The sequence below is a fragment of the Melopsittacus undulatus genome, chromosome 10, assembly GCF_012275295.1.
Source record: "Melopsittacus undulatus isolate bMelUnd1 chromosome 10, bMelUnd1.mat.Z, whole genome shotgun sequence".
NCBI lineage: Eukaryota > Metazoa > Chordata > Aves > Psittaciformes > Psittaculidae > Melopsittacus > Melopsittacus undulatus.
In genome coordinates, this window is record NC_047536.1 from 8,510,266 (window position 1) to 8,522,278 (window position 12,013).

Sequence of the window (12,013 nt, forward strand, 5' to 3'; positions counted from 1 at the left end):
CAGCGGGGACAGTCCCTGGTACCCCCAGGACAACTTCGCCCACCTCAGACCTGCAGAGAGCCCTCTGGAGACAGCGGCTGTGACAGAAACGGGATTTACTTTCACACGTACCCATTTATCACTTGGGAAAGCACAGACTGAACCATTAGATGTGCATTAGCAGCTGGGCTCCAGGGCTTCCCCATCTGGGGCACTCAGCAGAGGACAGTTGGGAGGTAGTGGTCCCTCTTGAATCCCCTGTGCCCACCCCTGCTGCCCCTGAACAGCATGGGCTGGAGAGGCTTCCCTAAGAGCTAGCATTGAGCCCTGCCTCAGTTTCCCCATCTTTGCCATGCGGATAGTTATGGGCAGCAGTTACTGTCCTTAAAATGCTTTGAAAATGAAAAGACTCCCACCGTTGTGTTATTATTAATAATAGCTTCCAGGCTTTATCACTGAAACTGCTGCTGGAGATGGAAGTTTCCTATATCCACAAATGGTTGAGCTTGATTTAGGGAGACACAGGTTAGAGGAGTAAAATCATTATAAATAAAAGTGGTTCATTTGCTGCTGCCCTAAAGCAGGCAGGAGCAGTCACCAGTGCAGCGCTGCCATCCCCACCTCAGCAGTGACAGACACCAAGTGCTTCCAGGCCCTGTGGCTGCAGCCCCTGGGAGAACCCAAGAACAGACACAGTAACAGGGTTGGGAAAGAAAAGGAAACCAAGAGCATAAATGATCTGCAAGACTCCAATTCACTCTCAGGGGTGCAGAGGGCACCTCTGCCACGTACAGCACCGAGAATCATACAGAGCTGCAGGATAGAGATCTTTCTATGTATATATTTATAGGTATGTATATATTTATAGTGCACTGCATTTAAAACAGCCGGGCCTGCTTCTTCAGCTCATTCCTCTTCCACAGCGCCAGGCGGTCGAACTCAGCGATGGTCATACCGAAGATCTGGTAGAACTCCTCTTGGGACAGGTGTCGCTGGGGAGAGATGGGATGCTGGGCCAGGAATGGGGACCACAGCCACCACCGGGGGGTCCGATGGCATCCCCTGCCCTGCTGTGTGCATTGGGGTGCTACAGCCCCAGCAGTGCTCACTCGGGAGAGGAGAGCACCCAGCTCATGCCTGCTAAGTGCATGATGCTGTGGGCATGGGGAACAGCTCTGCCTGGCCAGCGGAGCAGCAGCACCACTGTGACAGTGTGCTGGCACATGTGTGCTCCTAGGGAGCCATGGAGATGCTCCTCACACATTCATGAGCCCCTCACAGCCCCACACTGCCTGCTGGGGCTAAGGGGACACCCCATGGGATGGGGTCCCTCTGAGCCCTGACGAGATTATCCCCAATGGAAAAGGCTCTTCTCACCTCTAACCGAGTCCTGTCCACATCTTTGGGCAGCTGGTTCCTTCCCCTCGTCTTCACCAAGAGCAGCTCGTAGGGGTATATCTGCACAGGGACAGGAAGACCATGGGACATACTGGGCATACCTGGGAATGAGGCTGTGGAAGCCATGAGGATAAAGCTTCCTCCAGCCATGTTCAGCAGGGTTTGGGTGGCACAGCTTCCTCCAAGGCTTGGACAGGACAAGGCAAAGGGGGGACTTGGTCTCATGGTGACCCTGATCCACACTGAATCACTGTGGTGGCTCTGGAATTGCCTGTTCACTGTGAAACCAGGAGTGACCCGGGAATGAGTGTGTGGGGGAACCACCAGCACAACCACCCTTCTCTGTTCCCCACCAAGGAGACACTTCTGCTCAGCCAAGGAGGCAGCAAGGGAAGGGCTATGGTCTGAGCCCTGCAATTCCAGGACAGGGCTGTCAGGTGGGGAATGGAGGGGGATGAAGGTAGGGCCTGGGGAGCAGAGGGCAAAGCTCCCTCCTAAAGGGCCTGAGGACACATGGACACATCTCTGGTACTTGCACCTCCAGCTGGCAGCAGCTCCTTGGAGCAGCAGCATCTTACCTTGTACTCTGTAGGGAGAGAGAAAAGACAAGAGACATGAGCCATGCTGGCCCCTCTGCTGCCAGGCATCTGGCTCTGTGCCTACAGGGTCCCCTGGCCCACGGCCTTACCTCGCATCCCCCAATTGACGGCATTCGTGCTGTCGTAGTGGAAAAGTTCTGCACTGGGAGGCTGCAGGAAGGATGCAGGGAGGGAGCAATAAGAGGGGTCCCCTCTAGATGCTCAGCACAACACCTCTGATGTCCCCAGGGAGAAAGGCACCCACTCACCCCAAAGCATGACCTGCTCCCCACCCCGGCAGTGGGGAAACTGAGGCACAAGAAAGTGAAGTGACAAACCCAGGTCACACTGAGGCAGGACCAACCCCAGTAATCAGTGCCCCAGGGTATAAAGCAAAGCTCTTGCCCTGGGAAGTAACACCAGCAACCCTTTGAATGTGGCCTGCAGGAGGTTCAGGGCAGGCACCTCTGTCCTTCCTGCCTGGACAGGGCACTATGGTCCCCAGGAAGAGTCAATTTGGACTGGCCCAGACCAGCAGTGACAGTAGGAGAGCAGAGAAGCAGGCAGCAGGACACCCAGGAGGGCACCTGAAGGGTGCAGAGATGTGCAGCAGCAGCAGGATGCAGCAGCAGGCACTTACCCGGTGCAGCCCATTCCTCCTGTAGGCAGGGAGGGAGGCCGACTTAGAAATGAGGGGATCTGCAAAGAAGCCACCAAGGTGCATGAGGGAAAATGCAGGGATGAAGCCGGCACCCTGGGAGAGCACTCTCTGGGCCACCCTTCTCCTGTGCTCCCATGTCACTACCCAGGTCCACATTCACCCAGCTCCATCTCCTTCCAGCTCCAACTCATTTCCAGCTTGGCTTCCTCCTGTGTGGACATTCCTCTTCCCAAAATCCCTTTCCCATGGCAGCCCTCTTGCCTCCCCCTTCAGTGTAACACAATCTCTTTCAGTTTCTCTGTCACCAGCTCTGCACTGGTTCAGCTCTACCCTGGCCTTTCAAGGCCTCCTTCTTCTCTCCCCTTCTTCCCTCCCTGGTCCCAGCATCCCAGAGCCCAGGCTCTGGACCCCACCACCCCAGGGACCAGCAGTGGAGGGCTGCAGGCTCACACTCACCACTGTCAGCCAGGTAGTGCATCCGAGGAGCTGCAAGGAGAGCAGAGCCGGGTGTCAGGGGTGACCGGGCACCTCACACCATGCAGAGCTGCCCGGCTGCCAGCCCCGTGGGTCCTGCTTGGGGATCCCTGAGCATCTCCACCAACCCCAGCTCCATGATGCACCATGAGGAAGGACAGCATGGAGCGAGCTGTGCTGTCAGGCTCCCCAGCACCCTCCCTGGAGCTTGAGGGCTGAGTGCCCTGGGTGCTGTGCAAGGATGGCAGCCCTGAAGCCAGTCAAAAGGAGTGAGCCCAAAACAGGTCAGAGCAAGCCCAGCATGGCTGTGCTGGGAGATTCCCAAGGGAACACCAACCACCCCACGAGGCACTGCACCAGGCTGCTGGACAGACTGCAACACCCATCGGGCAGTGCCCCATCCTGGCCAGGGCACAGGGCATGGATGGAGCCCTGCAGAGAGGAAAAGAGCCTCCCAAGTCTAACTCTGGTACTCAGCACATCTCCCACCATCCCTTCCCCATCCCCTGCTCTTCCCTCCCCAGGGACTCTGCTGGGTGGGATGGACAGACAGACAAACAGACAGACAGAGTCCTTACAGCCATTGAGGGAGCCCTCATAGCCAACTGTGTGCAGGGCTTCTCTGCTGCTGGCTGAGCTGCGAGGGGGTGTCCAGGGGTCTGCATACGAGTTGGACCGAGCCTTCATCTCCTCCCTCAGGATCAGCCGGCCGATGCCGCTCTGGATCTGGGTGGGGGGAAAGGCTGCTCTGCACCCCTCCTTCAGATCCCATGCTGGGGATGGCCAAGGGAAGCAGGGATGGTGGTGGCCCCTTCCTGGGTGGTGGAGCTGGGCTGGGTCTCCTCCCCAGAGCCCACTGCCATGGGGGCAGCTTGGTGCTGGCTCTCCCCTGCCAGGGCATCGCTCACCTTGTGCATGCCCCGGTCGTACCCATCTTCCTCGCCTCCTGATGAGAACCTCCGGGCCCGGGGGGCTGCAAGGAGACAAATGAAGGGGTCAGATGGGGATGAAGGTGGAGGCAGGTAGGGAGCAGGCAGTTCCCAGCTGTGTGGGGATAATCAAGTCTCAAGGGCTAGGATTTTGGGGTCACTTTGGCATATATCATGACCTAACCCCACCTTCAGGTCCAGACCCAACTTGGAGGTGGCTCCCCCACAGAGAATGGCTGGGTTATGGGGCAGGAATGGGTTTACCTTTCCCCCAGGTCAATGACAGGCTGTTACCTTTGGGGGAGCTTTGGAAGGACCAGTACTCTGACTCGGAGTGGTAGTACGGGTCCGGGGAGTAGGCAGGGCTGTACTTGGATGACTGTGCGATGTCTTCACTGGTTTTGCTTTTTGTGGCTGCAGAGGGGTTGTCTGCAATAGGAGCAGGCAGAGCTGCAGTGAGGACTCAGAGTCCACTGGCAGAACTTGCAAAGATCCATCCCGGGATGAAGGCAAATCCTCTTCCCTCCCTTCTCCCCAGTGGCCACCAAACAGCACAGCAATAATCCATGTTCAAAGTGCTGAGACCTCAGGTGCAGAGGCAGACAGTGGGGATGGTGACAAGCAGAGGGGCTGTTGCTGATGCGACTGGGAAGGGATCTGAGTGTTTCATAGCTCACAGCACCACAGCAAACTCTGGTTCCTGCATAGTACCCACCCCAGCCCCCCCACAGCTGTCCCATTACTGAGGAGGGGGGTTATAACCACACAGGCAGGAGGGGATGGGAGAAGACTGCAACAGGGAAAGGGCTCAGTGGATTACTGTCAGGGAAGGCAGCAGGGAAGTGGAAGGAGCACCAAGGCCAGGCAATGTGGCAGCGCTATCCCACCACCCCAAGCGGGCACAGGGGACCCTGCCAATGGCAGCTACTTACAGCAGCAGATGCAGCCAGCAGCAGGGCAGTGGGAGTTGGGCAGGAGAGAAAGGAGAGCCCAGGGAGAGAAGAGGAGACACAGAAGTTACTGCCTGGGGGAAGCCGCTGTCCCTCTACACACCAAAGCAAGCAGGGACAGTGCAAGCCAGCCCTGCTGAGGCACCAACCACCCCATGCCTCCTCCCCATGCCTCAACACCCCCCAGGCCCTTTTCACCCTGGAGCATCCATCCAGGATAAGCTGTGAGTTTTCTCCAGTGCTCCATGTCAAACTGCAAATTACCTTCATCCTCTTCGTGAGGCTGCTCTGGCTCCTGGCATCAGCAAGTGATGCTCCTGGGGACAATGCACCCTCTGCCACCAGCCTCATTCCCCCTCCCACAGCTATCCCTGACCCCAGTCCCACTGACAGCCTTTGCCTCCATCTCTCCCAACAAGGATGCAGTCCAAAGCTGACTTTTTCTCTCACTGAGCCCTGCAGCTGCTGCCTGGAGGGGAAGCAGGAGCACCAGCTCACCTGGTCAGCACCCCAGCATCTCACACCTTGATGCCTGCTCCCATGTCCCACCCTGCCCCTAAATGCCACTGAGCTAGACCAAGCCTTGTGCTGGTACCCTGCCTGTATCCTGAGGCCAGTGCACAGCATGCAGACCACACGTACCATGCCGCTTATAGATGGGGGGCTTCCGGTAGATGTTGCTCTCGCCGGCAGCTGGTAGAGGAAAGAAAGGGAAGAAAGAAGGAAAGAAGGGAAAAGGGGATGTCAGTGTGGGTATGCTGAGTGCTGATGGGACACAGGTCCTGCAGGAGATGCTACCCACACCACGTCTCCATCACACTACCACCTCTGGCTCCACGCATCCCATAGGAGCCCAGCACCGGGCCAGTGCCCGGCAGGCTGCAGGATGGGCAGCAGGAGTGAGGTCCCGGGGCTGCCCTCAAACACGGTGCGCACGAGGACATGCAGTGAACACCCCGGCACCATCATGCACCACCAGCCCCGGGAGCGGCACAGCCGGGAGCCACCGGCTGCTGCTGCAGCTCCTCGGGGTGCCAGCACCGGAACAACAGCCTGCGAGCTGCCTGGGGCAAAACCACATCAGCCAAAGCCTCTTTCCACAGCAGAGAGAGAAAAGAGAGAGCCGGGAGGGAAAGCAACTGGAGCCTGGCGCCGAGAGCTACAGCCCCTGCGCAGGGGACAGGCAGCGGAGCAGGGACGGGGCCATCCATAAACCACCGACCGGCAGCGGGACCGAACCCTGCCAGGGGTGGGGTGGGAGCAGGGGACCATGGTGGGGATCCTCTGGGTATCCTCATGGTCTGTCCCAGGGCATCAGCTCTACATCATGGAGGAGGCAACGGGCAGCAGGAGATGCTCCAGCTGAGCAGGATGTTGTGGGGCTCTGGCCCCCCTGCGTGTGCTGAAGGATGGATGGGCAGCTGCCTGCTTCCCTCCCTGCCCCTCCATCCCCATCCCCGTGGGCTCTGTGGGAGCGGGTGGTGGCCCTTACCTGGTGTCCCCCTGCAATCCCTGCAGAAGGGGAGCAGGCATCTGGCAAGCCCAGAAGACTCTGGGGGGAGGGAGCAGCGGGCCCTATGGGGAGTATAAAATAGTCATCTGTAGCGGATGGGTGGAAAGGCCTCCAGAGACACGCTTCAGCTTGTGATCCTGGGGGGGAGGCAGGGGAAGGGGCAGGCTCTCTGCAAGGGACTCATCTCCACGTAGGGAGCAGAGGAAGATAAAGGAAAAGGGATAAGAGGGACACTGAAAGGATCAAGCAGACTCTGGGCAGCTCTGGGTGTGATGGGGAGGAAGGAGGGTTCAAGCTGCAGGTCCTGTTTATGGATGGCCTCTACCAGGGGTAGATCCTGCTGCCAGCTGGCTCTAGGCAGGCGGCGGAGCTACGCATGCGACACAGCAGGGACGGCACATGCTGGCATGCCACAAACACGGCACTTCCCCGGGGCCGGGGCACCCCAGAGCCTACCTGGGATGTGGAAATGCTTGGGCGCTTGGTATGAGGTTGGAGTGGAGGACCTCACATCTAACTGGCTATAGTAGGGGGAGCTGCGCCCGCTCTCGGTGCCTACGCGGTGCCGAGCAGAAGCAGCCATAAGTGACCGAGAGAGAGAAGAGGCAGAAGAAAACGGGTGTTAAATGCAGCAGAGTTAGAGCAGAGAGTGACCCATGTGGTGACGTGGACGTGTGCCAGGCTGTGATCCAGGATGGGACGTGATGGAGCAGAGGAGATTTCCCGCATCCCTGGAGGCAGCGGGATGCAGAGGAAACCCTGTGTGCGGGTGCTGTGCAGGGCTGCCCTGCTGCTGGCAGAGGAAAGCCGAGCGTGCTGCAGAGGCAAACAGTGAGGGGCCCTTGGCAGTGCAGTGCAGGGAATGCAGGACCTCTGGACTTACTGACCTCAGAGTTTCCCAGTCGTTCCTCCCTGGCTCCAAAGGGCAGCAGACCTGGCACAGACACACTCTGCTTCCCCCTGACATGCTCCAGGGCATGCACACACATGTGTACATGTGCATGTATGTGTGTAAGGACCCCCCCTTACAGCACTGACTGGGCATAAGCGCTCTCATGCACACCTCTCCCAGAGACAACAAGCCATTCAAGAGGTCTTCACTGGACCTGGGGCTTACCACCCTGCCGTCCTCCACGGTTCCCAGCTCAGATCTGAGCTAGGACACAGCCCCTCTGGCCTCTTCTCATGGCTCACGAGTCAGGGGAGGCAGCAGAGGCACACAGCAGAGCTGGTCACTGCCCCACAGCTCCTGTTGCTGTCAGCCCCCCACAGACCCCCCAGGCCTCCTGCCTGCTTGCCAGAGGAGAGACTGCCAAGGTCCGCTGTGATAAGCAGGGGTCAGTTTGGTGATTCCGACTCCATGTGGGGGTCTGAGCTCAGCTTAGCCTTGTGGTTGGCAGCTGAAATCCTCACCTGAGCGGTAGAAATGGTGTGGGGACCTCGGAATGGTTGGGGACATGCCCTGGCGGCTGTAGGTGGGGGAGTCGATGTAGCCAGGGCTGGAGGCTCGCCTCTGCCGTGTGTCAAAGCTCTCATAGATGTCCTAGGGACCGGGAAACACATGGAGAGATCAGGATTAGAGCCGGCAGGATGAGGGATGATGCAGGTCCTCTGCCAGGGAGGGCTTGCACACTGCTCTCCCCAGGGGCCAAAGAACAGGACCCTCCTGGGCCTGGTCCCCCCATCTCCACCCGGGCAGGGGATGTTCAGCAGAGCCCAGTGGTCCCTGGGCACAGGGACACCTGTAGTGGCAGCAGGTGACAGATCCCAAAGCGCCTGCTGGGGCATTACCTGTGAGTACGGGGAGAGGGTCCCCAAGGACTAGAGGCGGCAGGAGGCAAAGAGAGAGGGGAGAGAAAGAGAGAGACAGCACATGGTTAAAGGGAGCAGGGACAGAGCGGGGTCCCACGTTACAGCCTCACTGCAGGTACAGCTGGTGGCACAGCCAGAGCTGAACTGTGGCAGGACACGGGTACAGAGCCCCCAGCCAGGAGAGGAGCTGGTGAGAGGATGGAACCTCCCAGGTCAGCAGCCTGCATCCCTGCTCAGAGACCTGGAGTGGCTGTAAGGGGAAAACCTGGTTGCTGGCCCCATGGTGCTCCACAGCAGGCCACAGCCATACTGCCTGCACCATCACTGGTGGCAACCAGACTTGTGACAAGCCTTGGGATAGAGACGCAAGAGATGCTCCTGCAGGCCATTGCAAAGTCCTCTTCCAGGTCCACCTCAGGTCCCCATCTCTGAGCTGCTCAGAACCCCTTCCACAGGCTTGCTGAAATCACCCATCAATCCCAGTCTGCGTGGGGGAGTGGGGCAAGGCAGTCCCGTGCCATGTGCTGCTTGAGCATCATCTCATCACATACTTACAAAACACATTGACCAAACCCCTTTCCCCTGTCTGTGGGACCAGCATACAACAGGGGCAGCCCTGCATGTTCCAGGGACACTGTGCTGGGGCTCAGTGCACCAGCCTGCTGTTCATCTCTCCTTCCATCCCACAGGGATGCACATGTGCTGTGTGCCCTCCTCCTCTCTTGCTGCAGGCTGCCATGGTGAGCTCCCTGCCACTTCACTCCCGAGGGTGACATTGCCTCCTGCACAGCACTGCCAGTCCCTGCACACTGGGCCCACAGCACTGCCATCAGCTGATAAGGTCACTGGTTTCTTCCTTACTCTATAGCAGCAATGTAAAGATTACCCTTCTGGCCCTCTTCCCAGTGATGGGGAGCCTCTGGGAGAGGTCTTACCCCCCTCCTGTCTCCCTGCAGTATTCCCACTGGAGCAAGTGAACCCACATGCAGCTCTCTCCATCACCCTAAATTGGGGCCCAGCTCCCTGCAGAGCTGGTGCATCGAGACTCAGTACCTCCCCATAGCTATATCTCTCCAGTGTCTCATCCGACGTGTATCTGTGATAGGGCTCGTAGGAAATGAGGTCAGGACGCTGCACTTCATAGATGGCTTTAATCTTGGGAAGAGCTGCCAGGTCTTTGTAATTAAGGATCTCATTATCCACTTTAGCCTAGGGAGAGGGAGAGACAGAGACAGAAAGGAAGAGGAGGAGACAAGAAAGGGGGAGGCTGGAGTGCACAGTGTGGAACCAGCACAGAGCAGACAGAGCCCACCAACACCCCAGCAGCAGGAAGAGGTAAGAGGAGATGCCTGAGAGGCAGCAAGAGGGAAGGGGCAGAGGAGCTGGGAGTGGGGATTGTGCCCCTCTGAGCGCTCCTGGCCTGTGCCCGTGGGCCTGGCAGCATGGCATGCTGCTGCAGAGGGGACATGGCTTGTCCCTGCTGGCCCCACACACTGGGCTGTGTCCCTGGGGGACACCCCACACTGCAGAGCAGCACTGGGAACTGCTGCTCTCTTCCCTGTGGCCGGAGCATCCGTCCTGCCCCATGCAGACGGGCAGAGCTGTACTTACACAGATGACACGGTTCGGGGAGCCGATGCTGGAACCAGGGGGTGAGATGGAGGTTTCTGACGTCCTTCTGTGCTGTGGAGGCAGAAAAGCAGAGGACAGATGAGAGCACCACAAGGAGGGACCTCTGCGCAGGCAGTGCTGGGTGCAGCAAGCAGATTGCTTCCTCTGGGCAGCAGGGACATGGCTTGTACCACCATTAGGAAGCCACCCCCGGCTTGGACAGTGCCACAACTGTTCACCTCCAGCAGGGACTCAGGGGCAACACCCCCTGCTCAGTGCCACCTCTGGGAGATGCCCATCACCCTCGTGCCTACCTTTAGCTTCTTCTCTGCTCTGGCCGCCTGCTTGCAGATGGGGTGCCACACTTCAGAGCCTGCACCGCAGCAAAGAGAAAGCATTTCATCAGCTCCATGCACAGCTGAGCTCTGCTGCCAGGGACCATCCTGCTGCCCCTGCCATGGGGAGACCTGTCCTGTCCTGCCACCTCCAGCACTGACCTGCCCCCCTGTCCCCAGCAGCAGCTGCATTGCAGCTACAGGCTGCACTCCTGTAACCGGTGTAACCACAGGCATGTGCCTGTTGGGAAAAAGAAATGCAACAGCTTCCAAGCACTGAGATGTAATGGCCAGCACTATTAAACTGTACCCAGGGATGCTTTTGACACAGTCCCAGTGCTCAGCCAGGCAGCTCCTGCATGTTAAAACTGAGCCTGTGGCATCCAGTTCCCTCAGGGCTGGAACCAGCACAGCCACCAAGCCTTGGGAGGTACGCTGAGCACACCTATCCTGCTGCCATGATGGGGCCGTGCTGGGATCCCCACTTGAGTGCTCTCAGTGTGCAATTCCCCCTTTGCTACCCGTGGGATCATTAGCGGCTCAGGGTGACAGCAGGCACAGGTTACTGAGCAAAACCAAACCCTCCTTTCTGCACTGGAAATATCCCCTAAGGGTGCTCTGGGAATGAGCTCCTGCAGAAAACAAACCCACACCCAAACCATTCAGCTGTGCCCAGCAGAAGCCTGACCCCTCCGGTGCTGCTCCCAGCGCAACCTGGGCAGGTTGGGGGCAGTGGGGAAGGGGTCCCGGGACACCCTTCCTTGGGCACCCACCTCCATGGGCACCCAAACCCCAAATGCCCTGGCAAACAGCACACACACCCCCAGCCATGCAGGGCAGGGCAGTCCCTCCTCACCGCAGCAGATCCCTACCTGTGAGGTACATCTCCTCTCCTTCCGTGAACATCTGGTGGCAGCGGACACATCTGGCACAGGTGGGGTGGTAGTGCTTCCCTCCTGCCTGCAGGGCCGAGCACAGAACAGGGGCTCTGATCAAGGCAGGACGTGGTGACCTGCTCACACCACTGAGGGCAAGCGGCCCTGGCGTCACTGCAGCAGACAAACTGAATGGGACAAAACTGCCCAGGGGGCTCGGGGACTACCACAATGCATGGAGAAAACTAGAGACTGCTTCCTCACTGATCTTCTGACCGCATGGACTACAAGTCAGACTGGAAGCTTTCTGCCCTCCCTGAGCTGTCCAACACACAGGAAAGCACAGCCAGAAGTCCCAAACCCCCAGGGACGATGCCCCTACAAACCTCACCCCTAACAAACTGTCCTTGCATTCTGGAAACACTCGGGTGTGCTCCTTCCCTACTACAGCTTTGGCCCAGGATGTCACAGCAGGGAAGCAGCAAAGGGAAAAGAAGGGCCCCAGTGATGAACCTCACAAACATGTCAGACCCTCCCTGGATGCCATTGCCAGCCCCTCTCCATCAAGAAACATTTCTTCTCCTACGAAGCCATGCACAAACTTCAGCGCTAGGAACAAGGCATTCCCCAGCTGAGCTGGAGCTGGGCTGCTCCCTTTGCTCTTTGACAGGGATAATAGCTTTAATTGGTAGCTTGTTTCCACTCAAAGTGTCTGCCTGCACTTCAATTACAGGCTCGTTTTCTGGGCTGGGAGGCAGGAGCTGGCTCAAGGCACGAAGAATCTGGGCTGCGCTGTCAGAACTCAACCCCAAAGGCCATTTTACTCCCATAATAATCCAAAAGAAGAGGAATGATGATTTAAGGCAGCAGAGGGAAGATGAGGCTCTTGCTGACAAAG

General features: G+C 58.3%; 1 protein-coding gene across 1 annotated transcript in view; it reads right to left on the reverse strand.

The window, feature by feature from the left end:
- Nucleotides 1–439: 439 nt before the first annotated feature.
- Nucleotides 440–12,013, reverse strand: part of ABLIM3 (actin binding LIM protein family member 3) — a 49,924-nt gene continuing 38,350 nt past the window's right edge. The window contains exons 7-23 of the mRNA XM_034066801.1: nucleotides 11,113–11,200; nucleotides 10,220–10,278; nucleotides 9,906–9,977; nucleotides 9,348–9,503; nucleotides 8,274–8,303; nucleotides 7,896–8,025; nucleotides 6,939–7,037; nucleotides 5,612–5,662; nucleotides 4,314–4,448; nucleotides 3,999–4,063; nucleotides 3,669–3,816; nucleotides 3,073–3,102; nucleotides 2,596–2,654; nucleotides 2,066–2,126; nucleotides 1,956–1,963; nucleotides 1,357–1,437; nucleotides 440–971 (exon numbers count right to left, since the gene is read on the reverse strand). Coding sequence (XP_033922692.1) covers nucleotides 858–971; nucleotides 1,357–1,437; nucleotides 1,956–1,963; nucleotides 2,066–2,126; nucleotides 2,596–2,654; nucleotides 3,073–3,102; nucleotides 3,669–3,816; nucleotides 3,999–4,063; nucleotides 4,314–4,448; nucleotides 5,612–5,662; nucleotides 6,939–7,037; nucleotides 7,896–8,025; nucleotides 8,274–8,303; nucleotides 9,348–9,503; nucleotides 9,906–9,977; nucleotides 10,220–10,278; nucleotides 11,113–11,200 — 1,386 coding nt within the window. The 3' untranslated portion in view covers nucleotides 440–857. The remainder of the gene's footprint in view (nucleotides 972–1,356; nucleotides 1,438–1,955; nucleotides 1,964–2,065; nucleotides 2,127–2,595; nucleotides 2,655–3,072; nucleotides 3,103–3,668; nucleotides 3,817–3,998; nucleotides 4,064–4,313; nucleotides 4,449–5,611; nucleotides 5,663–6,938; nucleotides 7,038–7,895; nucleotides 8,026–8,273; nucleotides 8,304–9,347; nucleotides 9,504–9,905; nucleotides 9,978–10,219; nucleotides 10,279–11,112; nucleotides 11,201–12,013) is intronic.